The sequence below is a fragment of the Malurus melanocephalus genome, unplaced genomic scaffold (assembly GCF_030028575.1).
Source record: "Malurus melanocephalus ecotype Western Australia unplaced genomic scaffold, MMel_1.1 scaffold_85, whole genome shotgun sequence".
NCBI lineage: Eukaryota > Metazoa > Chordata > Aves > Passeriformes > Maluridae > Malurus > Malurus melanocephalus.
In genome coordinates this window covers 798,607-823,243 of record NW_026623317.1, presented here as the reverse complement: position 1 = coordinate 823,243, position 24,637 = coordinate 798,607, and the positions used below count along the sequence as shown (strand labels likewise).

Below are 24,637 nucleotides of genomic sequence, written 5' to 3'. Positions count from 1 at the left end.
TCCTTCCAGCCATGGTGYCATGACGTGACCATTCCCTCTCAAATCTCCTTCTTCACCCATTTATCCTCACCAAGGCTGTGCTCTGCTCATACCCAGGTTTCACCTTTCCCATCATTCATGCTGAGCTGCTGGAACTTATTAAAGAATTGAGAGCATCACTTAGTGCAGCTGCTACTCAAACATAGGAGACCAGAACTAGAATATTCCTTTATGAAGGCATCAGTGACAACTAATTTTGGTGGCACACAGATGAAATGCTGATTTAATTTAGYTGGATCTAGTAAAATCTGAAAAGAGCTTACAAGAAATCATGCCTGCACCTTAGTTAATGAAATTCTGGGCTGCTTCTGGGAAGGCTGACAATTGTAAAACCAAYCTGCCAAACTTTCATTCACAGCTTCATTGCAAAGTCATTACAGATATGACAAAACCCACCAAACTCACAGAGGTGTGTGTGAACACACATGTGRGAATGGGGAGCACCACATTTTCTCCTTCCCAAGGGAACCTGGCAGCTTGGAGGGGACAGGAGAACAAGGAACAGATGCTCTTGATGCTGCCAGCAGTACTCAGCACTGGAGGATATTTTTTTTGCCACCTGAGGACTTGAGCCTGAAATCACCTCTGCAAGCAAACCATATGAGTTTTCACTACTGATGGTGCTCMTGATGCTTGGAGAAAGCTGACAGAGGCCTCAGAGCATCCATCCACAGCCCACCTCATGTGTCCCACAGCACCACAGAATGGCTGGAGTTGAAAGGGACCTTCAGGATCATTTACTTCAGCCCCTCTGCCATGGACAGAAACACCTTCCACTGTCCCAGACTGCTTCAAGCCCCATCAAGCCTGGCCTTGGACACTGCCAGGGATCCAGGGGCAGCCACAGCTGCTCTGGGCACCCTGTGCCAGGGCCTCCCCACCCTCCCAGCCAGCAATTCCTTCCCAATATCCCATCCATCCCTGCCCTCTGGCACTGCCAAGCCATTCCCTGTGTCCTGTCCCTGCAGCCCTTGTCCCCAGTCCCTGTCCAGCTCTCCTGTAACCCTTTTAAGCACTAGAAAGATCCAGGACACTGATTATTTTGGCCGGCCAGGCTRTGTGCTCTTAGAGACGGACACTGGTGCTGATGCAGATTGATTTCACCAGTGCTCTTTGCGTCTGGTTTGCTGCACCCACAAACCACAGAAGGCTGAAATAAACCCAAATGCACCCTATCTGCTGGTCAGCTGTGCCCCAATCCCCTGGTGTTTATATTTGTGCTTGTTATGGCACGGGAATGAGGGCGAGCGCAGAGCATCGCTCCGCGGGGAACGGCGATTTCCGAGCGGTTGCTTTGCAGGCGAAACGCAGGGTGCTGCCAAGTCATGCCTGCAGAGTTTGATGCCTTGATTTCTGTCGTGCAGATCAATATTAATAGCAATATTGTATTTCCAGAGCTGGCAGAGCTATCGATTATTTGGTATGTAGCAGTTCATTTATACTCGAGAGCAAACTGGGACAYGGAAACAACAAATGCACAGCTGTTAACAAGCAACACAGGACACTGAGTTTCAGTGACACAACTGGGATGTTGCCTCCTTTGTCTAAAATGGAACATCTTTAACATGTCAGAAATATAATTTATTTATCTGACTTACTCAATACCTGGGGAAAATACCTTTTTCCCTGAGATCTGCAGATTAAGGTCACGTTTCCAAATACGCGCCGAATCCGATCGATAATTTCATCCCCACTGTGATCAAACGCTTGAGGTATTCTTGAAGGGAAAGTGTTTTGTTTGATATGTTTAAGCAAGTATTAAATCGTATCACCTTGTGCATGAGAAGATTTCCATGAAAGAAAAGGTATTGAAACATTACACTGTGGTTGCAGAAGYAGTTTTGGTGGGGTTTTTTTGGGKTTTTTTTTCATTAGGTTTTTAATGTGGTGAGAAAAAACAGATACCTATATATATATGTGTGTGCGTAAATGTATTTTCGCAGGGTGAACTAAAAAAAAAAATTTCTTTATCAAACAAAGGGTTTACTTACATTTGAAAGACATAATTCTGCATCCTTCCAYGAGCTGCTCTATTATGTATAAGTCTACAATTATCTCCCAGGGACACATTTAACCATCAAGAACCAAACCGCTGAAAGGAAATTATACAGAACACCTATCTTATGGCTGAAATGTATTAAAAAAGGAACCTCCTCATGGCAAGGGAGAAAAAAATTAAAAAATAATGGGTGACACTCCCTGTTGTAGGAAAGAACACTTCAGCGACTTAATCTTTTTACCCAAGTTTGAAGAGGCTGGGGAGATGCCTAGTAAATATTAAGAAAATGAGCTATACACTGCTTTTTAGGGGATAAATGCAGCCTCTTCTCTGCCATTAGCAGAGGTTTATTATGTAAAACCCTGCAGGCTTCACTGCCTTAGGAACTTTCTAAAATTTGGACAGGTCAGGATGAAGGAGGCTGAATTGACCTCTGATGGTGGCTGCCCTGTCCCACTCCTGACAAATGGAGCTCAGAGGGAAGGAGTCCAGTTTCTCAGCTGGGCCTGAGCCTCTTCAGGCAGCAGCAATTAAATGTGCCCAGAAACATTCCCAGGCACGGAGGCCAACTGGCACAGGGAGGTTTGTCCCTCTGCTCGCAGCCGCGTCTTAACTTCCCTAACGCAGCCGCTAAATGCAAACAGCTCACAGGGATGAGCCCTGATCCATGCTTAAGAATGATTTAGGAGCTTGCTAGTTGCACCAAAAGTGTGCCGAGAGCTGGTTTAGTGCTTTGAGTACACCCAGTTACATTCCCAGATAGTGTTTAACTTGCTTAAGTTACTGCAATATTTCTTGTCCTGATCAAGATTATTTCTGTGCAGCCAGAAGAAGGGAATTGTATGGCTGTAAGTTTGGTAACAGCAACAATTCTTTTGCTGGTTCATGAAATGACTCTTACTCAATAGGAGGCATGTTTACTGCTGTCTGCAATCTAAGAACATTTGCAGCGAACCAGATGTGGTGTGTTTAAAGTGAAAAAAATGTTATGCGTGGACATAATAAACAAATCACTGTCCTCCTTACCCCGCTGCACATCACTGACATCTGCCTGACACCATATTTTCAAAGTTCGCTATTTCAAATTGCCTGCTCCCAAAAAAGCACCCCACCCCAAGTACTTGCCATATGCTCTAACTGTGCTACATTGGTGTGGTGCTTTTGGTTGGGGSACAGTTAATTTTCTTCCTGTGGGTCAGTGTGGGTTTGTGTGTTGGGTTTGTGCTGCACACAGGGTTGGTAACTCAGAGATGTTTTTGCTGTTGCTGAGCAGAGCTCACACAGAGCCAAAGCCTTTGGTGCTTTTTGCACTGCMRGGCTGGGGAGGGGCTGGGGGTGCTTGGGAGGAGACACAGCCAGGACAGGTGACCCAAGTGACCAAAGGGACATTCCAGACCATGTGGCACCAGGYTCAGTGTACAAAGTTGGGGGGAGAAGGAGGAAGGGAGGGATGTTTGGGGTGAGGGTGTTTGTTTTCTCAAGTCCCCATTCCATGGGATGGGTCCTGGCTCTCTGGAGGTGACAACACCTTCCTGCCCATGGCAAACATGAATTCATTCCCTTTCTTGTGCTGCCTGTGTGAATGGCTTCTGCTGTCCCAATTAAACTGTCTTTATCTCAACCCAYTAATTTTTCARYTTTTAYSCTTCCAGTTCTCTCCCWGATCCCACTGTTGGGGTAACAAGCAAGGGACCACAGGGCCCTGATGGGGTTAAACCACTGGGATACCATTAAATGTTCGTAGCAACTTTCTGTCTTGACCTCTGACAGGCAGAGTCTGATTTCATGGATGTCTCTGAGCTACAAGAARCTGAATGCCAGCTCTTTACYTTGAGAAGAATTGATTTTATCAAGKCAGGGCCATCTGGCAGCATGATTAGTGCAATCCCAAACCAAGAAGGAAAATCTTGGTGCTGTGTCACCCAAAMCCTGGCACCCTCCTACACCCCATGGGGATGCAAGGCAGAGCAGGAAGGCAGAGGAAACAATTCATGCCTACACTCTCTTCACCACACACACCACAAAGCCTTGTCAGAGAAAAGGTTTCAAAGCTGCCACCAGAAACTCTTAGTCTGATATGGGMGCTGTTCAGAGGAGCACATCCCTTTGAATGGTTCAGCTCATGACACTTCTAATGCTCAGCTGAGGGCATCACCTGTGCAGCAGCCCACTCTGGTTTGCAGAGGGAGCTTGGGAGGGAGCTCCTTTTCCTAGCTGTATCTCAGGAATGGCACTTTCCTTGTGGACAGACCAAGGCTGCCATCCACCCTCTGCAGGTCCCAAGGAACAGATGGTGCAGATCTGTGTCAGGGGTTGGTGTCACCTCCCCTGTTAGGACACTTTTGTGTCCCCATGAGCATCCTGTGGGCTCACAGCCTCGATGTTTCGTGGTGTGGTCCTGACTCAGGAAGCTATAATGCCAGGAGGATGGCAGATTCCTTCATGCCAGCAGAATTTAATACCTCCCGATCCTGTGATCCTGTGCAAAAGGCAGGAGGAGTGGGAAGCCCAGCAGGCACCCGATTGAAGAGGCTGGGGGAGCTGMGAGGAGACAGAGTCCTGCTGTGCGCTTCTCCCTCCTCCACAATCTCCTTRTTTTCAAAGAGTTTCCACAGGGCTCTGGTACCTATTGTTCTCACCAGCGTTCCTCCCTACCTGCTGGTTTGGGATTCACACACTGGCAGCCCTTCCTCTTCCTGGCACTGAAATGAGCAGCTTTTCATTGCAGCAGGAAGCAGAACATGTGTGACTCGGACACCCGGGTGCTGACCATGTACAGGGTGATGCTGAGTGGTCCATGGCCAGTGTGGGCTGCCCAGGAATATAAACACACTCAGACTCACCCAYGTGCATGCACACTGAAATCCACAAACATGGGCCTGTCCTTGCTCCTTCCAAAAGTGACCACAGTGCCCGGGTCAAACTTTGGCACAACTGCTATTGATGTGTGGAGAACCAGCGATGCTTTGTGTTCAATTTTCAAGGAGCCTGCAGATTCCTCTAGGCCATTAGGATAAAAAAGGAGGGTAATTCAAAGCTGGAGCAAAGTTTAAGGAGTAATTCTGCACAGGCAGGCAGGTAAGATAATGTAAAGGTCATTCTTTTCTCTGTTTGGCCCTGTAAAATCAGAAATGCTATCAGAGCTGTGCATTTTTTGAAACCTGCATTATTTCTTTGTTCCTAGGAAGGGCTGAAATAGGTTTAAGCACCACTGTTATTATCTCTAAAATGACAGAGACATTTTCGTGTGAGTCTYCCTTCACAGTCAGATATCCATATGCACCATGTGCATTCCTTTGAWTTGGGGACTGCAGCTCCCCTGCGGTCCAAGGACTCAAGGTTCATTTTGTGTTGCTCTTTCTGCCAAAATGGGGTTATTAGTGACAGRAAAAAAATTGCAAGGTCACCCAGAGCCGTGATAGAAACAGGAGGGTAGGAGAATATTAAGAAGAAACTATCAGCTGTAATATCCAGCTGCATTTGGCAAACCTGAGTGTATTTGTATCCCCTGTTTCCAAATGATTGCCCTGGTCCTAGTGATTAACCACCTGAATACACCCAAGAAGGATATTCACAGAAAGGATCTCATGATAAAAAGGCTATTCCTGGCCCTCTTTCCATCACATCATAATCTGTCCACTAATATGGCTTGAGATCTCAGCTGATCAAAAGGTCATAAGATGCTACTGCTAAGTATCACTCTGTCTCTGCTCAGCCAAAGGCATTTTTAYTCCATTCAACAGGCAGAGAAATGTAACAGCAGAGCCTTCAAATCTGTTTGTATAATAGATGAAGTCTTCTCTTTATGGCATTTATCATCCTTCAGGGAATGACACCTGATAAACAAATCTCTAGTTCCCAGTGAATTTAAATAAAACAAAGGCAAATCACAACCCTGCACACTGTAAATATAAAACTGCAGAGAACTTAAGAKTTCCCAGTCTCCCACCATCTCCTTTGCTACAAAAGCTATAAAGTGCTGACCATCCTCAGGCTCTGCCAAAATCAAGGGAGCCCAAATCTGAGTTTATTACAGAAAGGATGGTGATAATACAGCGGGGACTTAAAGATACATTACTCATTTGGTTTAATAAAATGATAAAACCTTTTTGTCTTCACATTAGTAAAAAAAAAATATAAGAAAGGGGGATTATTAATCTCAGTGAGAGCAATAATGGAGTGAAAATGGGGGAAATCTGATAAATGGGGCAATGTGCTTTCCATGGGATAACACTAGGGGGGACAATTTTCAAACAGCCTGGGAGGAATAAAATGCTGAACCAGATCCTACTCAACACTTGGGCCAGCAGAACTGGTGGCAACCAGTCCGTGTCATGGCCAGCCATTGCCTCCAGCACCAACTGCAGCCACTTCTGTGGCCATTCTGCTTCTGAGCCTTTCAACATGGGCAGGGATCGCTGCCCAAAACAGCAGGGAGAGAAGACACCACTGCCAAGAGCCGCCTGCCACCTGAAGCCCACGTCTGGCAGGTCTGCAGAAGCAGCTCCTGTGAGAATTTCCATTGGGAAATTCACTGTTTTGTGTCTCCAGCACACCTGAAGCGTTGTCACAACCACGTTAAACCCCTCAGCATCTCCCAGAACATCCGCCCACTCTTTGGTTTTCCAGAGCTCTACACCAGAAACRACAGACAGTTTCTTTAACTGCAACTGGCAGTCATTTTGCTCCTCTCCATGCTTTCAAAGCTGAGAGCCATCAAAGATTAGCAGAAAAAAAAAAAAAAAATCATGACTATTTTTCCCTAAGAAGCAGAACTGGTAATAGGCTTCAGGAAAAATCCTCCTAAATGCAAGTGATAAGTTAGACTGTGTGAAGGCTGACAGGTCTGATTATAATTATCACTGTGAGGGGACTAACACTAACCTCCCTTCTGGAAGGCAATGACAATTCCTGCAAGGGAACGTGCACGTGAATTTTCATAAACAAAATCATTGCAAGTAGAGTTGTGTTGATTGGGAAACTAAACAAGACCTAGACTTATGGGTGAAAAAAAAACTCCCAAACCTTAAGAATTTATTAAAGTTTACCCTGATAGAAAATAACAATAATGCATTTAAGTGTTGCTGGCTTCTGAATGATGGAAGCAAAAGAATCAAGTGGGACTCATGAAACATGGGGAGGAGTCATGCATGCACGAGAAAGGGAAATAAGGAATATATTCTGAAACTCTACTTGAAGAACACATTTAAACAGGAACAAGGAGTCCTGTTGGTTCAGACTGAGTTAAATATTCAAAACTTAGACAAAACCCAGGCTGCCTTGGACCCACCTTTCCCCCTCCCTCACAGCCTGGCAGGAAGAAAGCCAAACATGATCAATACAGATCTCTTCAAATTGCTYCCATCCATTGAAATCCTAACACTGCATTTATACATTAACTGAAACACAACAGCATCAGCTTTCAGCAGGATTGTGAGGTAGATAGGATAGGCAGTATTCCTTCAAGATCACCCTGCCCTGACCCTTCTGCTTTCCCTGACAGCATTCCATTTTTTCTTAACCTGCAGGTTGTTTTGGCATTTCTCACTCRATTTCCATCAGAAACATGGAAATAGAGAAGCTTGGGCAATCTGGACTGAAAGCATCAGTTTTTTTTTTTTTCCTTTCTGAAAACAGGGAAACTGGTATTATCTTCTTAATGGGGGCTATAACTGGAGTGGAGATGAAGAGAAGAGCCTCAGAGTCAAAAGCAGTTCTAAGAGTTTCATTCTCTCATTATATCTCAATGGAGTGGAGCAAATAAATTGTGCAAGGAGACATATGGAAGCTCACTACGCAAATGGCCTATTTAAGGCTCTTACTTCCTAATTAGGTCCTGGTGTCAGGAGGTTGGTAACAATTATTCACACATAGATCATTCAGATACAATGCAAACTGCTCGGAAACTCGAACCATCATAATGGCATGCATTGAATGAAACCAAATTAAAAGTTTTAKACTCATTGGCTTAGTGCTTGGACTGTCAGTTTCTGTGCCACATGTACCTAAATTTTGTGTCTAATGTTGCAGAAATGTGTTTGGAAAGGGAACAGGAGGAAACAAAAATCATCACAGCCATAATCGCTTGTCCTTACCTTGTTCACAGATTTCGTCACTGGACTCTGCACAGGGAACCCACACTCTCTTCCCAAATTCTTCATCTGACCCTGTAGCATTTCCCAGAGCAAAGAGAAAAAAAAGAAAACTTTGATTGTAGGCATGACTGAGTGGAAAAGAGTCAAGCATCCAGAATTTTGCTCTGCCCTTCCAATTTCCTTACACATTCCAGTATAACCACCACCACTCTCCAGGTGGGATCCTTTGAGAACCCAGTGGTGGGGTCTACCCTTGGTGTTTTGTAAGGCCCCYCAGGCTTCCTCTTATCCCCCACAGATGTGCAGCTTCCCCTCCAAAGTATCCCTCATGAACACATTGGCATCACAGAGCCACCACAGTTGTCCCCAGCAGCCGTGGGGCACACACCGAGCCATGATCTCGGGGTGATGCCGTGGATTCCCYTGACAGCTGTGTCAGAAACACTTGGGAAGAGCAGGAAGGTGCCACAAGAAGCCTGGTTTGTGTGCAGGGGTTAAAGCAGGGAGCTGAAACCAAGGATTACCACACTGCAAAACCATTTAAAACAGAGTGAGCGCTCGTGATTCAGCATGGCAACTACAGCAAACTTGCTCTGCACTGCACTTCACCTCTTCTGGGTGAAAATGAGGTCTTCATCTCCCCTTCCTCCCTTCCCACCTCCTCTCCTCCTTGTCCACCTATCCAGCCTTTCACACAAAGGTGGTATATTTTACATTTTCACCTGTGGTGATGCAGATCAGAGCGTTTGCTTTGCTTTGCTTTGCTTTGCTTTGCTTTTCCCTGGTTTTGCCAAAGGCATCCTTTTAAGCATCAGCCTGTGCAAAGATAATAGGTGACACAATTCTCTATAACTGGAATCAGCAACAAATCAGCCATCTGCCACTCCAGGGGTCTGAGATTAACCCAGCTACTGGACCGTGACTGCAAAGCATTTGCACATTTAGATTACAGAAATGTGAGCGTCCAAAAAAAATAAGAATGGGAGTGGGGAAGGTGTGGGGACAAGGAGTGGAAGACAGCCCTGGAAGAGCCCTTTAGATTAACCCTTCCTGACACAAGTCACCCCCTAACAACTCCAAGCAGACAATGTTCCTCATTATAAATTGMGAAAAGGATGAAGAATTTTAAGGAAACCACTTGAGACACATGAGACATCCATGTTTCAGGAGAATACATCGAGAGACATCTCTTTCACACAGGGAGAAATAAAGACAAAAGACAAACAGCTGCCTTGTCAAAGCCTTCCCTGACTGGGAARCATGAACAGGCTGCCCAGATGGCTTGCTTGACCCCTTGGAAAGTATAAGAGCAGCATTTTTGGCCCAAGATGGACAAGATGATTCCACAAGCTTCCCCATGGCCAAGAGTTTGAGAAATGACGGGGCTCTGCTGGCTGAAATATTAAGATTTGTGAAGGTCTCTCCATTTGCTGCTCCCAGTTCATCTTCTTGAATAACAAACACCACTTTGCTCCTGTGCACACATGGATGCTGTCATTCCACATCAACACCTGTCCATATCTTTGGGATCCCCTCTATAAATCTGTTGGCAATTTTTATTTGATAACTGAGGTATTAAGGGTTTTAAATCAGTAGGAAAAACAAGCTGGCTCCTGATGTAAAAGCGTGAGAAATGCCTGTAGAGTTGTGTGGTGAGTCAGGACAGACAGCAGGGCCTCCTCTGGTCATGTTGACAGGTTTTAATCACCACTTCTGCCACTTTCTCTTGCAGGTTAGAGCCCCCCAGACCCCTGAGATTCCCATCCTCAGACATCTCAGGTTTGAAAGAGGAGTTTAAGACCAGAGGAACATGTGTAGCTGCATGAAAAGGGTCAGCAAGAACATCTGGARAATTCTGGAACATCCCCCCTATGAGGAAAAACTGAAGCATTGGAACTGAAGTGTAGAGGAGAAAGGATTCCAGGGAGCTCTTGAGCATCTGTCCATATCTAAATATGCTCCAGRAGAGCTGGACAGGGACTGGGGACAAGKGCTGCAGGGACAGGACACAGGGAATGGCTTGGCAGTGSCAGAGGGCAGGGATGGATGGGATATTGGGAAGGAATTGCTGGCTGGGAGGGTGGGGAGGCCCTGGCACAGGGTGCCCAGAGCAGCTGTGGCTGCCCCTGGATCCCTGGCAGTGTCCAAGGCCAGGCTGGACATTGGGGCTGGGAGCAGCCTGGGACAGTGGGAGGTGTCTCTGACTATGCCAGGGGTGGAACTGGATGGGTTTTAAGGTTCATTCCAACCCAAACCCAAAGATTCTGTGATTCTGTGAAATCCAGGAGTGTGCCCTAGGTGGGGATGGAATTTTCAGCAGCTCAACTCGGCACACCCGAAGAAACAACTGAAAAACTGAAAAACAATCAGCATGCACTGATGTTTATAGAAAAATGTGTATTTTACATCCTTTACTCAGACAAAACAGGTAGGGTTGGGTGGAAGGTACAGGAACACACTCCAACCCTTTTGTAGGTATTTCCACACTGAAAAAAACAAGGTTTCCCGGGCCAAGCACTGCCCACTCTGCAGTTGCAACAAGGAAAAAGAGCAAGAGGAAATGTCAGCACCTTCTCTATGCGAGCCCAAGCTTAAATGCAGCAAAAACAGGGCACAAAGCAYAGCTGAGAGGTGAGGAAGAGCAAGGGATCAGCTGCTGAAGTCATCCCACTCCACACAAAACCTGCTGGCGTCAACTTAGAAATGAGCRCCACTCCCAATGGCGTCAATTTGGGACAGAACATTTGATCCTCCACAGAGGAAGGACTATTGATCTGTGAGGAGAAGAGGGTGAGGGGAGCATGCTAGACAACACCTTCCAGGCTGCCTGAACTCCCCCCTATTTATCACAGTATCTCCAAAAGGCCTCGCCTGGGCAGGGGTAGGTGCTCCCAAACCAGGTCTGCCTGCCTGAGACCAAAGGTGAGGTTTGAAGTGTTTTGGATGTGTACTAGGGCATGGTTTTCAGGTGAGAAAGAGGTCACRGGGATCATCCCATGCCTGAGACTACAAAATGGGCCAAGCTAACAACCCAATAATCCACAAGCTTCTGAGATGCAGCAAGTTAATGAGGCTCTGCCCGTGCTTTAGAAAGGTCTCCTTGAACTTGACCTGCTGACTATGTGAGGGCTAAAACTGCTGTTATTACAGGATCTAGACCTGTTTTCAAAACCAGAGACTGGGGTTTTCCCTTCCTCTAGTCTCTAGTTTCTGTAATGACAACCTAAAACTTCAAATACAAATTCCAGAACGATCCGAAAAAGAATGTCTCTGGAGTGTGTGTGTGTGTGGGGGGGGAAATCTTTGCATTTAACTTCCAATTACTGAATTACTGCAAGTTCATAATTTTGGAAACTTAAAAAAAAAATCTGTTTTAAGAAACGGTGGCTTAGTTTGCTTTAGCTTTTTAAGTACCTTTTCCTTGTCTGTGAATGGGAGGACGAGGGGATCAGCGCAGCGCAAAACCTCCCCTTTCAGACAGAAATCACCACAAAACTCCATCCCGTTTTTTRCAAACTAGCCAACATCACGAACTGATGCGGTTCCAGCCCTACATGTTTTGCTCGCTTGTTTGTTTGTTTGTTTGTTTTATCCAGACAGGTTTTTGCAGGAAGGTTGGTTTTTTTGGTTTGTTTTTTAATTTTTTTTTTCTTTTGCAACCCAAACAGCGCCACCGCATCACCCAAGGCACTGAGCTGAGCCGTGCAGCCGCTTGGAAGTTGCCTCATCTCCCAGCAAATGAGAAACGGAGGGAAACACCGACGCAGGCACCTTGCAGCAGAGACTCGTGTGTCCTACAAGTAACCTTGCATCGAAATACAGAGCCACAGCAGCAGCCTTGTGGGCACGATGAGAGGAGGAGGAGGACAGCGACCAGGAGGGGAAGGGAAACAGGAAAATAGTCAGAAAACTCCCTGGGAGTCTTTTCYTCCTCCTTAGGAGAAATAAATATATCTATGAAAAAATTTAAATCCCTCCCTGAGACAAGAGATGGAAGGAGTGGATGAGCTCTTTTACGCTCCGAGTCCCCAGCGAAGGTCCCCTCCCTTTTTCCAGAGCTCCTAAATATCGCTGGGGGTGGGGRGAGAGGCTGGAGGAGAAAAGGGTCACATTTGAAAGGCGAAGGGGAAGCGGGGAGGAGGGAGGACACTCCCGAGCCCGGCCAGTGGCCCCACGGTCTCAGCCATTCTCATTCCTGACACGTTTCCCTGCTCTCCAGCACAGCCCGGCTTCGAAATATTAGTGCGGCGCAGAGTGCCATTTTCGAGTCGCTGCAGCTCCTTCTTGGCACCGGTTCAGCTTTTTGTCTTGCCTTCTCCTGCGAGCGCCCAGTGGAGGGAGGAGGAAAAGAAAGGAAGAAAATAAAGCCCCGCTGCTTCGCCGCCGGGGCTGTCAGGCTCCCCGCAGCACCCCCAGCCCTGCCCGCGGCACCCCGCACCCGGATAAACCGCTCGGCGAACATAAATCTCCTTCCACCTCCACAGCAGCCGGCTCACAGCCTCCTTCCCCCTCTCCGCCGCCACCCCTTTTCATCGCTCTCTCCTTTGTACTCCTCTAAATTTTCCCAGCCAAGCGTTGCAACCTTCCACCCTCCCTTTCTCCCGCACCCCCAGCGCTCCCTCCTTCTATCGCATCACGGAGAGCATCGTGCGGCTTTTGCCGATGCCCGGGCATCTCTTCCCCTGTTCGGCAGCCGTGTCCCTCCTCCTGCTTGTGGGGCCGGGAGAGAAGCAGAGGCAGAATAACAAGGGAGGGACGCGGTATTTTTTTAAGCAACCCAAACATGGCACTGTGCGCTTCCACCAACAACTTCTCAGCCTGCTGTGCTGGCAACCAGCTGCTGGTTCCAGCCTGGCACCAGCTTTGATTTGTTTTTCTCTCCTCTTAAACGCCCTCCTCACAAATATTTGTTCCTTTTTTTTTTAAGTTTTTTTTTTTTTTTTTTTTCTTCCCTGTTTCCCTCTTAGCTTTTCCACAGAGGCAAGGCTTGTCCATTTGCTTGCTGCCTTCCCTCTGGTGACAGAACACCATGAAGCTGTGCCAGGGAAGGTGTAGGCTGGATATCAGGAAAAGGTTTTCTCCCCCAGAGGGTGGACAGGCACCAAAGAGGCTCCCCAGGGCAGTCACGGCACCAAGGCTGCTGGAGCATTTGGACAACGCTCTCAGGCACAGGGTGGGATTCCTGGATAATCCCTGTGAGTCCCCACCAACTCTGAATATTCTGTGATTCCATGATTCTCGGAGGGATTCCCTCCCATTCCCCCCCACAAACCCAAAGCAGTACATGATGTAATATTCAATGTAACCAGAACAGGAAAAATAGCCCTTATACATGCACACAAGATAAATATTCTCTTCTCCCAGGAAGAGGAGAGWGTGAGAGATGCCCTAAAAGCAGGCAGCACAGCCCTTGTGCACGCCACGATGTGCTAACCCCAGCCCCCTCTTCAAAGGAGGGAGGAGTCAATTTTTGTTGGAAAGTAGAGAAAGACTGAGGCAAAATGCGTGTTCTCCATGGAAAGGACCCGAGAGAGCCAACTTCCAGCCAGTGATGTGACTCCTATTAAACCAGAGTTTCAGACACTGACATATGCATGACAGAGATAAAGTGGTATCAAATACACCTTGTCTGGTGCCTGGAGGAAAGAGATTTGGAGGGAAAAAAAAAAAAAWWGCTSATGCTGGGGATGGCTTGGGAAGGACATGGAGGGAGGAGAGATGCACTGAGGGTTTTATAATGGAGACATGAGTGTATAAATCTGAAAACCTGGCTGGAGACCAGGGCAAGGTACAGACCTATAAACAGCCACTGGTGTCCCTGGAGCTTTTAATGAGGCTGCCTGGATGGCTTTGTCCACTGGGAAACATCAGCACTCCTTGGAAGCCACAGAGGACGCTGAAAACAGATGGGCACTCGCTCCCCGTGGCAAACCCCTCAGGAGACCCAACAGAAGTGCCAAAAAAAGGGCTGTTCCCTGCTGAACACGTTCTGGCCACCTCGGGGAACAGCAGAGCAACCGGCTTGGCGTGGGGGAGGCAGGGACAGGGYGGGGAGCAGGMGGGCAGCGTGCTCGGGGTGCTGCAGACACAACAGCAGYGTCCTCATGTGTGCCTTGGCACAGCCTCGCCTGGCTGTGGAGGAGGCAGGAATCAGGGCTGCCAACCTAATGCCATCATCTGGGTCTGATTTTTGCCTTCTCAGGATGCAGGGATGGTGCAGGAGGGGAAAGCAGGGCTGGGTGACCCTCCCSAGCTGCCAGGAGCCACCCAGAGGAGCTGACCCTCCGGCCACGGCCACTGCTGAGCAGGGATGGACCAAAGATGAGCAGATGGTGTGACTGTGCTCACTGAGGGATGTGTGAATTTGGGGGTTCAGCCTCAGGAGTGCCTTTGCCACCAGGGTGGGGTCCCTGTGAAGGGCCCACTTTGGGGTTTCTCCAGGCCACCAGAGCACAGCTGGATCTGGCTGGGTTGGCTGGATTATTGTGCAGGTCAGGCCACCAAATACCCTCTTCTGAGTCGTGGTTTCACTGTCCCAAGCTCTTTGCAGAGGAAATCACCCAGTATTGGTCATGCTTCCTCCCAAAGGCTGCTTCCAAAGCCAGTGTCCATCTGAACGCTCTCCCACATGGTTTATATGCCTGTTTTCTCTGTGATCCTTCAGGCTCGGGGCAGATTTCTGCCCTTGGCTCCAGCCCTTACTGCTGAGTGCTGGCATTTGGGGTCCCTTCCGTGTGTCCTTGGCAAAGAAAGCCCTGACATCTCAGCTAGAGTCACCTTCAGAGAAACACCCCTGCCTGCAGGTATCACTGAAGTGACCCCCAGAGAGAGGCACTTTCAGACCCTTTGAGTCAAAAGGTGCTATAAATAAAAGATATTACAGGCTAGCGAGTTCTCAGTTGCAAACTGGAGTGGGAAGGAATATTTTAGCGTCCTTTYTCTAAGCACATTAACTCTTGGCAGAYGTGAYCGCTCAGGTCTTCACAGCKGAAAACCTCACACCGTGTGCAGCAYGTTGAGTCCACATGCCCCATTTCCATTTCCAACAGCTCTAAAATCCACTCTGCCCCTGTGCTGTGTCCCCCCTCGGTGCAGGGAACACCCAAACGCGTCACTTTTTGGGTCTTGACACTAAATACACACTCCACGGTCATCCTTCCCAGGAAAAAAACAGCCTTTGCTGCTCTAAGCCCRCAACAGAGGGTGCCTAAAGATTTTTATCAACTGGCTTCTGATGCTTTCCCTTCCCAGGGTGAGCAAGCACTTTTCTATCAATCTGGCTTGCTTTAGTGCAGTGACCCAGCGCTGTGCTCCGCCGCTCAAAGTTCAGGTCCCAGCTGCGGGGCTAAACTCTTGCTGACTCTGTGCTGATTTCTCTGTCTCTGTCACCCATGCTGCCAGGGGAGGGGGAGGAGACGCTGGGTTTTTTCCAGGCAAGAAGAGAAAGAAAACAAYCGAGCAAAACGCAGGGAAGATGTGKCAAAGGAGAAAAAGRGGGAGGAAAACAATCCCGGTGTGTGCAGRGAGGCTGAGGAGAGGAAACCCTTTGGGCAGCACGGGGCACTTTGATCGTGTTCTTTTTCTTCACTGAGGAGAAAATCTTGGCCAAGAGGCAATTAAATTGTTACAGGCAAGGAAAAGCTTTTAGGATGCCTTGAAGGACTCGTGTGTGTGTGTGTGTGCAACAGCACAGAGAGATGCAGAGGGGGAAATCGGTATTAGTGCCGGGTGAGCTGCAAAAGTTTGGGTGGTTTGTTTTGGATAAAGATCCCCACTTGCAGACGCTTATCTAAAGCCCTCAGTCTTCAGAGCAAGGCTAGAAGTCTCTTAAGAACACACTCTTCTTGCATGACTTCCAGTATCTCTGAAAACCATTGTCCGTGCCAAAAATACAACAAAACCAGCTTGCTTTTTTCTTCTTCTGTTATGCAGCATTTTGGCTCATCTGCCTCTGGTTCCAAGAAAACCTTAAGTGTTTGATTTGAAGGGTGAACTTCAGTGCTAGTTTAATTTCAAGCCACCCTTGTTCTCATGACTGCACAGGTACAAAGGAAATAAGAAAAAAAAAAAGCTTCTGTGGTTCTGTGGAAAACTTTCAGRGAATGCTCCCTGAAAATCAGCAGAAAAAGAAGCTAGTTTCCCTAAGAAAAGACCACAAGCCTTGAGTTGTCCCACCTTAAGCACACTGTTTTTCTGTAAACTTGCTATTGTGCCATTAAATAACAAGAGAAATCACAGCATTCCCAGCTCAAATGAGCCTGTTAGYCTAGGCTGGTTATTAGTCATTAAACACTATTGAATCAATAAACTGAAAAAAGGCCTTGAAGAGACTCTTATTTCCCCACTCAATCTGCAGTTAGAGTGCAGCCTTTATTTGTCGGGGAAGAATGAATGAAAGCAGTTTGACCATCATCCAGTGCCCTCCAGTTTCCACAAGCCCAGGTGTAACCGAGGTGAAACAGCCTCGTGCTGTTGGAATGAACGCAGTGCGTTTTTGCTGAAGCCCTCTGGACAAGAAAAGCTGTTTGCAGGGCTGGGTTTGATCTCTGGCTGGATTTACACCAGGATATCTGAGTTAATGTTGCTCAGCGTGCAGGGCAGGTCAAAATCAGGCCAGTGTGCTTCTAAGGATGTTGTCAGATATCCTGCTCTCCTGAGCCAGTCACCTCAGGAGGGTTTAAAGCTCATACCTTCACTTCACACACCGTGAGTATTTTGCTGTTAAAATTGAAATTATGCTCTTCCTAAATGATTTTTGTTGTCCTTTTTTCCCTGCCTTTCCTATTAATAAATATTCAGGCAATGATCTTCAGCTCATTCAAGTGGTTTGGAGACCCAAGACTCGTGTTCTTAATGTTCCAAATCAGGACAACTCAATCCAGGTCAACAGAAGCAACGGGCACAGTCAGAGGAAAAGCTGTGACCAAGATTTTAYCCCACAAAAAAAGGGCACAGCCTTCTAGAGAGCACAGTGCACACAGGCTAAGTGTTTTTGAACTGAAGGTGATGGCACTTGGGTGCCAAGACAGGTGCAGGAGGCCCAAGTGCCCATTCAGAGCTACATCTGTGAATGGGGAGSAGCTCCATTACCCATCACATTCTGRGCTCTTAGTAAAATCTGTCCACTCTATCCTGCTAAATGCTGCAGGATGCTGATTTCCCCCCACAAACCTTGGCTCTTGCACAGCTTCTTAGTTTACATGGTGGGAGGGAGACATGGGTTTAGCTTTTTGGCTTGAAAGAAAGTAAAAAAAAAACCTGGACTCTTTCAAGAGTGCTCAACAGTTGAGAAATCTGGCCCCGAGCTTTTTATAAAAAGTGACCCAACCAATCCAGTTATTACACCATTCTCTGGCCTGTGACTAACACATGGATGGATATTTACTTGCAGGAAATGTTGGCACGAGCTGGGGGTTCCCATTCACTCGTGCTGTTTATGGCTCCTCGAGGAGCAGCGACGACGGAGCGGCCGCTTCACAGGTGCACGGTTTGTACGCCAAAATGGGCTGTAAATCAGAGCAGAGGGAGAAAGGGCTGGGAAAAAAAAAAAAGTGCTTGTTTGTAGGAGAAACCATTGGAAAGGGATGCTGACCATGCTCATTTAACAGGTTTCCTCTCCTGAGTCCATGCTGGGCTCACACTACACCAGAGGGATTGGGTCCCAGGCTGGAAATCCAAGRAGCATGCCAATAATTTGCCAGAGATTACACATGGAGTGAACTTGTCCCTGATCTCCATTACTGGTTCAAAACCAGGAATTCTCATAGCTTTTYTGGACAGATGGCTTGTCCTATTACTTCTTGTGCTAGATTTCCCACTGAGGCTGAAAGCAAATCCACATTCAAGCTGAAAGTAAACAACCTGTGAATTCAAAAGGCATTAACTYGAACTGCCAAAGCATTTGCTGCGTATGCTGCAGATGTCAAACAGACAGTTTCCCACAGCCCTGAGCCTAGACACAGGGCTAAGTTACACAGAAAAACCTTCCTCCCAGCCCAAAAATCGATCCTGTGCAAAACCCGCCCTCCTTGCTGGCATTTTAAGGGCTGCAGCCTCAGCTGGAATGAATTAATGTAGCTGCTCTGATTTGAATAGAGCTATGCCAATTTATACCAGATGAGGATTTCACCCTTTGGAGGCCAAGTGGGAAATGGCTGTCCGCTACTTTTTTAACAGTGTGGTTTGAGGCAGAAAAACATAAAATGTGGTGGTTTTTTAAGGAGTGAAAGAGCACTAAGTAAGTTTCTTTCCATTGCTGTGAATAATTTTTGAAGGAGTCTTTTAGAGAGCGTGATCCTAAAGAATCAGGCTTTGCAGAAAAATGCRTATAAATAACACAACTTAAAAGTAGAAACAGCACAAGTTAGCCAACTTGCTCCTATTCCTGATACCTTCCCAAATGCCAACAAAAGGTTAGCTAGGAATCCAAGCATGACATTGCTGTGGCATTGCAGGAAAAATCTCAAAGTGGGAAGAACTGAACAAAATGGTCATTTTTTCCTGCCTGGGCTGTATGGGGAAGACAAAAAGCCCCCATGAAACTAAACCATACTAACAAAAAAAAAGTACCCACCCATATGCTTTGAAATGCTCCAAACTTTAGAGCCATGGCGTGATCCTTGGCCAYAAAGGGGTGCAAGGTGGCTTTTCTGGCATATTTTTGTTTAAATTGAGCAGCACAATTGCAGTCACATTCTGTAAAGCAAGATTTGTCCTGTTTGAAGCAACGCAACCTCATGGTGTATACTCAGGAATGACTACTTGAATTAACCCTCTGATTTATACTTTACCATAGGAGGACCCATTCTCAAAGTTCTATTTTCCCCAAAGTAAACAGGAGGTCAAATGGCACTCCAGTAGAAATKAATGGAGGTTTCTCAGATGATAGCAACACAAAGTCAAACGTTCAGCTGTTTAACCTGCAGCCTCTAGACCGATTCAGCTCTCCATAAATTTCATCACCTCTCCTCCAACCAYCCTTATTTTCGCTTTACCATGCAGTATAAGCTGGCAATTAGTAATACTTTGTCTGTTTATAGAGCCTCACATCWGAGGATCTAGAAACACTTTGTAAACACTAATGAATTAAGCTTCTTAACACCCCCTGTGAGACAGATACTGCTATCTCATTTGCACAGCTCACAGAAGCGCAGGTTTGCTGAGGGCTGGAGCCAGCAGCACCAGAGATGGGGAGCCACTGCAGAACCCTTAACCTCACCTTCAGCTCAACAAGGCTGGCCATGGATGTGGRGATGTGCCAGGCAGCTCYAAAAGCTCACAGGTACCTCCTGGAWCTGCCGGCGTGCCCTGGTGTGCMTCAGACTTTTTRAAAACACAGAGGATTGAACTCCCACCCGTGGAGAGAACTTAAGACCCACTTAGGGGAGCACCGTGAAAATGCCATCTGTCCTCTCCTGAAGCAGCCCTTCACACGTGTGATCCTCTGATGTGGCAGACAGGGGGGAAGCTTGGGATTTCATTTGTCCTTACTCAGTTTTTAATAACAGCGTCACCCCAGTCTTGTTATTAAAAACCTGAAGCGATACAAAGGTCCAGGAGGATTCTTTCCCTTTCCTTTTCATCTTTCATTACCCACATCTTTTTCTTGTATGAGGGAAAGGTAAAATATCCAAACTTGTTTGCCCGTCATGCTGGCAAGAGGAACTTTGAGGATTTTTTAAGAAAATCTGAAGGTTTTTCTTCTTCATGAATATTTAGACGCTAGGAAAGCCTAAGGACAAGATATGCATTGGTGAGAGGAGTTTGGTTTTTTTTGGTTTTTTTTCTGAAGCACAGTCTCATTTATTGAACAGCAGCTCATGTCTGGTACCTATTTGAAGTATTTTCCATGTGGCCTTACTCCAAATACATGGCAATATGGCAATTGGACAATTTCCATGATGATCCTTCTGTCTAAAAATACACACCTTCCCCTCTTTTCAATTTATCACYGAGTCAGTCAGCCTGTTTATTGTTGAATTTTTTTCCCATTTAATAGTGCACTTAGAAAAGCTTAAYACAAACATTGACCAATTCATCGCTGTCACAAAAAGAAAAGCCTTAGAAGTAATTCATCTAAACAGGAGTCAAGAGCAAGAGTCTCTTATTTAGAGATGGGTCAATAAGAAACAATGTTATGGAGGCTGCTTTTAAAGGGAAGAAATTTTTTTAAATCTTTTTCTTAAACACTTCTTTTCTTCCACAGATTGAAACTGGGGAGAACAGCAAATAAAATATTTGGTTTTGCTTTCAAAATTTGTTCATGACCTTAAATCCCAGGAATGGGAACAGACAGGCATTTGACATATTCAGCGTGTTGATTTGTGAGCTACTGGCAGATTGCTGTTTGCCTAAGAATACGTATTTGAAATTCTTTTCTAAAAACTCTTCTTGATCTTTTCCCAGTTCACGGGCTGTGAAATGTCTGCATGACACGGCGGTGTTTTTCTCCTGAACAGAGGGACATTACGGTYTCCAGAAGCAGGTTTTCAGCTGGAATATTAAAGGCACTATTCAGGAATATTCCCCAGCATTTACAGCCACCCCAAACATGTTTGCTGGAATATTTGTCARGAGCAAACATGACAGGGTGGTGGGAGAAAGTGCACAACGTCTAACCAAGCTTATAAAAACCCAGCAGCKAATGAATACTTGTGGAAAATGTCTTATGGCATTTCCTCAGTGACGGATGCTTATTGGGAAAGCCCATAAAGCTAAAACTATTTTGCTGCCTTCTCCAGCAGTGAAAGACGCTTCCATGGCTCTCTTTGTCATCTTCATCCATTGCTCTGCTGGATACAGAAGAAGTTTCTAAAGAATTTTTTGTGTATATCGAATAGACAGAGGTCCAGAATCCCATTTTACATGAGGATCTTGATGTCTTTTCACTGTCTTTGACAAAATACCTCAAACCCAAGTACCTAAAACAGATATGAATGTATTTGTAGAAGGGCCAAAATGTCTTATTGACCAATAATACACCATGACAGTGTTACATGGCACTATGGATCCTCTCCTCAGGCCCCTTCCTTCAGTGACAAAACTGCTTTTAGATTGGGTCTTCTRCAAACAGCCCAATAGATACCCAAATAAACACAGCAGACTCATGTGAACWTTGGTTCAAAAGCACGTGGCCAGGRAAGGAGGGGGAATTGCAAGGGAAAACAGTGGACACCATCAAGTTTACATGCCTGGGTGCTTGGGAATGGTGAATTACGGACTCACCTGAGCCAAGACAGTGCCATGGAGGCAAGTAGGCATTCATGGCTGAGAAAATCACCTTTTACTGAAAACTTCCAGCTGTGGAGATCTGATATTTTTAGTTAACAACAGCCAAAGGAAGCATTTGGGTTGTGCAGCAGTGGGGCACAGMAGGAGGTTAACATGAACCTGCAGACTGGGAAACCTATCTGGGGAGATGTTTGTTCTTCTTCTCCCATTAATTGCATTTTGCAAACTCTGGACCAAATTTTGCTTCTGAAGGGAAGCTTTAATACAGTGGGACCACTGACACATTGCTGGTGATGGAACAGAATAGGTCAGGGAGAGGCTGAATTTGTGCTTGGGCTCCTCAAAATACTCTGGCAATGTCAAAGCTCACCATAAGCTCTTGCAACCCACCCCTGTACGTTTTCCAGTCAAGCATGACACTTCCTTTTTCACCTAATACTGAGCCCCTCAGTATGTGCTCTGAAGGGGAATTGACTGAAAATAATCTTTGTTCTGCTGTGCATGCAGCCAACTCACAAAGTAACRAGGTAGAGTAATTCCCCTTTCTTTTAAAAAACTGCAAATCCTAGTTCACTAAAAATAGGATTTTATTTTGATAATTCTGCCTATTAACTGGATGCATCATTCCTCATGTTCCCCTCTCCTGGAAGGTAAGGGGAAGTGATGGGCCATCCAGAATTTTTCCAGTCTGTCCCCTCTGTTCATGCATTGCTAGAGATGATACTGTATAATGCATGACTTACCTGCAAAGACATTGGAGGAGTAATGAAATAAGCAGATGCTCTGTCAGCAGGCTTTTAAAACATTGGTATTGCAATCTGAGGTGCACTCAGCCATTACATGATATGTCCTTTATTTATGGAGCTGATAAAGCCTCTCTGTCAGGAGCAGTCAAGCTGCCTTTTTTACTTTCTGCTTTTCTTCACATTTAAGAAAGTTGCTGTCTGGATATTTTATTCTCCTGAAGRCTCCAGATTTGGGAGGAAAGGAAGGATTTGCCTCTGGATTCATCTATTAAAAACAGTGGTCTAAAAACCAGACAATTTAATCCAAACCAGTCATTGGGGATTCCTCACTGTGGATCCTCTCCTTCAAACACAGATAATGTCTGARATGGGTGGATCTCCCTGGAGTTACTTATTTCTTTTCATCAGTGAGAAAGGGAGCCCAGAACAACTAGCCCATCTACACCACAGATCACACCACCACAGAGAGTAGGTTAAAATTAGATATGCATAAATAAATCTTTACTGTGAGGCCCTGGCACAGGATGCCCAGAGAAGCTGTGGCTGCCCCACCCCTGAAAGTGTCCAAGGCCAAGTGTCCAAGGGCTTGGAGCCACCTGGTTTAGTGGGAGGTGTCCCTGACCATGGCAGGAGGCTGGAACAAGATGAACTTCGATGTTCCTTCCAACCCAGGCCGTTGTATGACTCTGTGATATGCATGTATTCACTCACCTATAAATTCAGTTTTGCATGCTTTTCTATCGTCAGTGTTGATCTAGATCATTTCACAATATAAACCACATTTCCCCCCTCCAAACTCTGTTCCAAGCACCAATGACAGTTTGGAAATCAGGGGGAAAGCAGGCRCAGATCAAAGGGAAGGATGGTGTTAACATCAACAGCCACCATACGARGAGTATTTTGCATTATAAATAAAATAGTGCTGCTCAGCTGCTCGAGGAGTTTCTGAAGTCACTGAGCTGCGTGGCTCTGGGGAGGGTTTTCAGCTCATGCTCAGCGCTCTGCTTGATCGCTGCTACATCACCCAAAGGCTCACAGCRAAACAGATGATGGGACACAGAAAAGCTCTTCTTGGGAGCCCAGCAGAGAGAGCTGCTGCGTGCTGACTGACAGCTCCCCAGCCAGCTTATGTGCATCTAATTACCCAGCCACAACCCAAATCAAAATGCCCCACTGCAGCTGGTGTCTCACTTAATCCATTCATAACGCGGGCTAATTAGCATCCATGTTTTTTGGGCGAGTTTATTCCAAATGTGGTCAAGTCCCAGGCTTTCAGCTTAGTTGCTAGGACCCATTGAGGATCCTGGGAGAGGCTGCGTTTCTGCCCAGAAGGCATTTTTGTGTCTTGCTGATGGGGAGACTTAGGAGTCGTTTCAGGGGAGGATGTTGTGCTGGGCTGAGATGAATGCTGGCATAAARGCAATGCTGTTAACCTGCTCTCGCTGTTAAACCCTGCCTTGGTGCTGGGGAGTTTGCAGCAGAATGAAAATATTTCATAATTTGCCTTGTGTCTGAATTCAAACATCCTAATTGTGAAAAAAGGGGATAAACAAAGAAGAAGGAGGAAAAAGAAGAAGAAAAAGAAGGAAAAATAAGAAGAAAAAATGCGAAGAAAAGAAGAAGCAGCAGAAGAAGAAGGAAAAAGAAAAAGAAAAAGAAGAAAAAAATAAAAAAAAGAAAAGGAAAAGAGAAAGAAAAAAATGAAAAAAAAAAAAAAAAAAGAGAAAAAGAGAAAAGAAAGCAAGCTTGGAAAGTGGGAAAAGTCACGAAACAATTCCGTATTTTACGGTATTCTTTGTGAACAGAGCTGAGAAAAGAGGCCAGTTACCAAAGCTTTGCATTTCCTTTTCAACCTATGGGATTAGAAGATGAGAGCAGGTGCTAATGGGAATTTTGCCCATGGCAGAAAATCAGAATCCTAAATCTCCATCTCTGGAAATCACAAAAAACCCTTAGCAATGGTCTATAGTGGCTGCACTTGGAAATTGGTGATATAAGGAATTGTCACTTGGCAGAAAACTGACTTTCCGCTCCTTCAGCACACCACAATTTCAGTTTAATTTGTAACAGGATGCAAGTGTAAATGAACTGACAACAGAGCTATCAGCTATTCTGTTGGTAACACTTGGAGCAATAGTTTCGATTTGACTAGACACAGCTGTCCACTGCATGGAACGACCTTTAGCCCCATCCTTGGCGAAATTCAATTCTCTCCATGTCTGACTCTGTCCGTGGGGACTCGAGGAGCGGAGCTGCCAGAATAATCAGTGCATTGCTTAATGACAGGCGCTCCAGCGAGCAGCGTGGCCGCGCATTGTCAGGAACGGAGCGCAGGGCTCCGGGGAAGGGCTGGGGAAAGGGGGGGAACCCCCTTGGTATTCAAAAGGAAATAAAAACGCTTGTATGGGAGCAAATGCAGATGCGTGCAGCCGCCTCTGCTTGACAAGCGTCACCAATGCGCTGGCACCTCCTCTGTGTGAGTGTCTGTGCGCAAATGTGGAGTTTTCTTGTGAGTTTGTGTCGGAAAA

General features: G+C 46.2%; 1 protein-coding gene across 2 annotated transcripts in view; it reads right to left on the bottom strand.

Annotated features, from left to right (window-relative positions):
- SETBP1 (SET binding protein 1) overlaps positions 1-24,637 on the bottom strand; it is a 268,835-nt gene that overhangs the window by 138,751 nt on the left and 105,447 nt on the right. For both annotated transcript variants that reach the window (XM_057367784.1, XM_057367785.1), the window contains one exon: positions 8,134-8,205. In XM_057367784.1, coding sequence (XP_057223767.1) covers positions 8,134-8,205 — 72 coding nt within the window. The remainder of the gene's footprint in view (positions 1-8,133; positions 8,206-24,637) is intronic.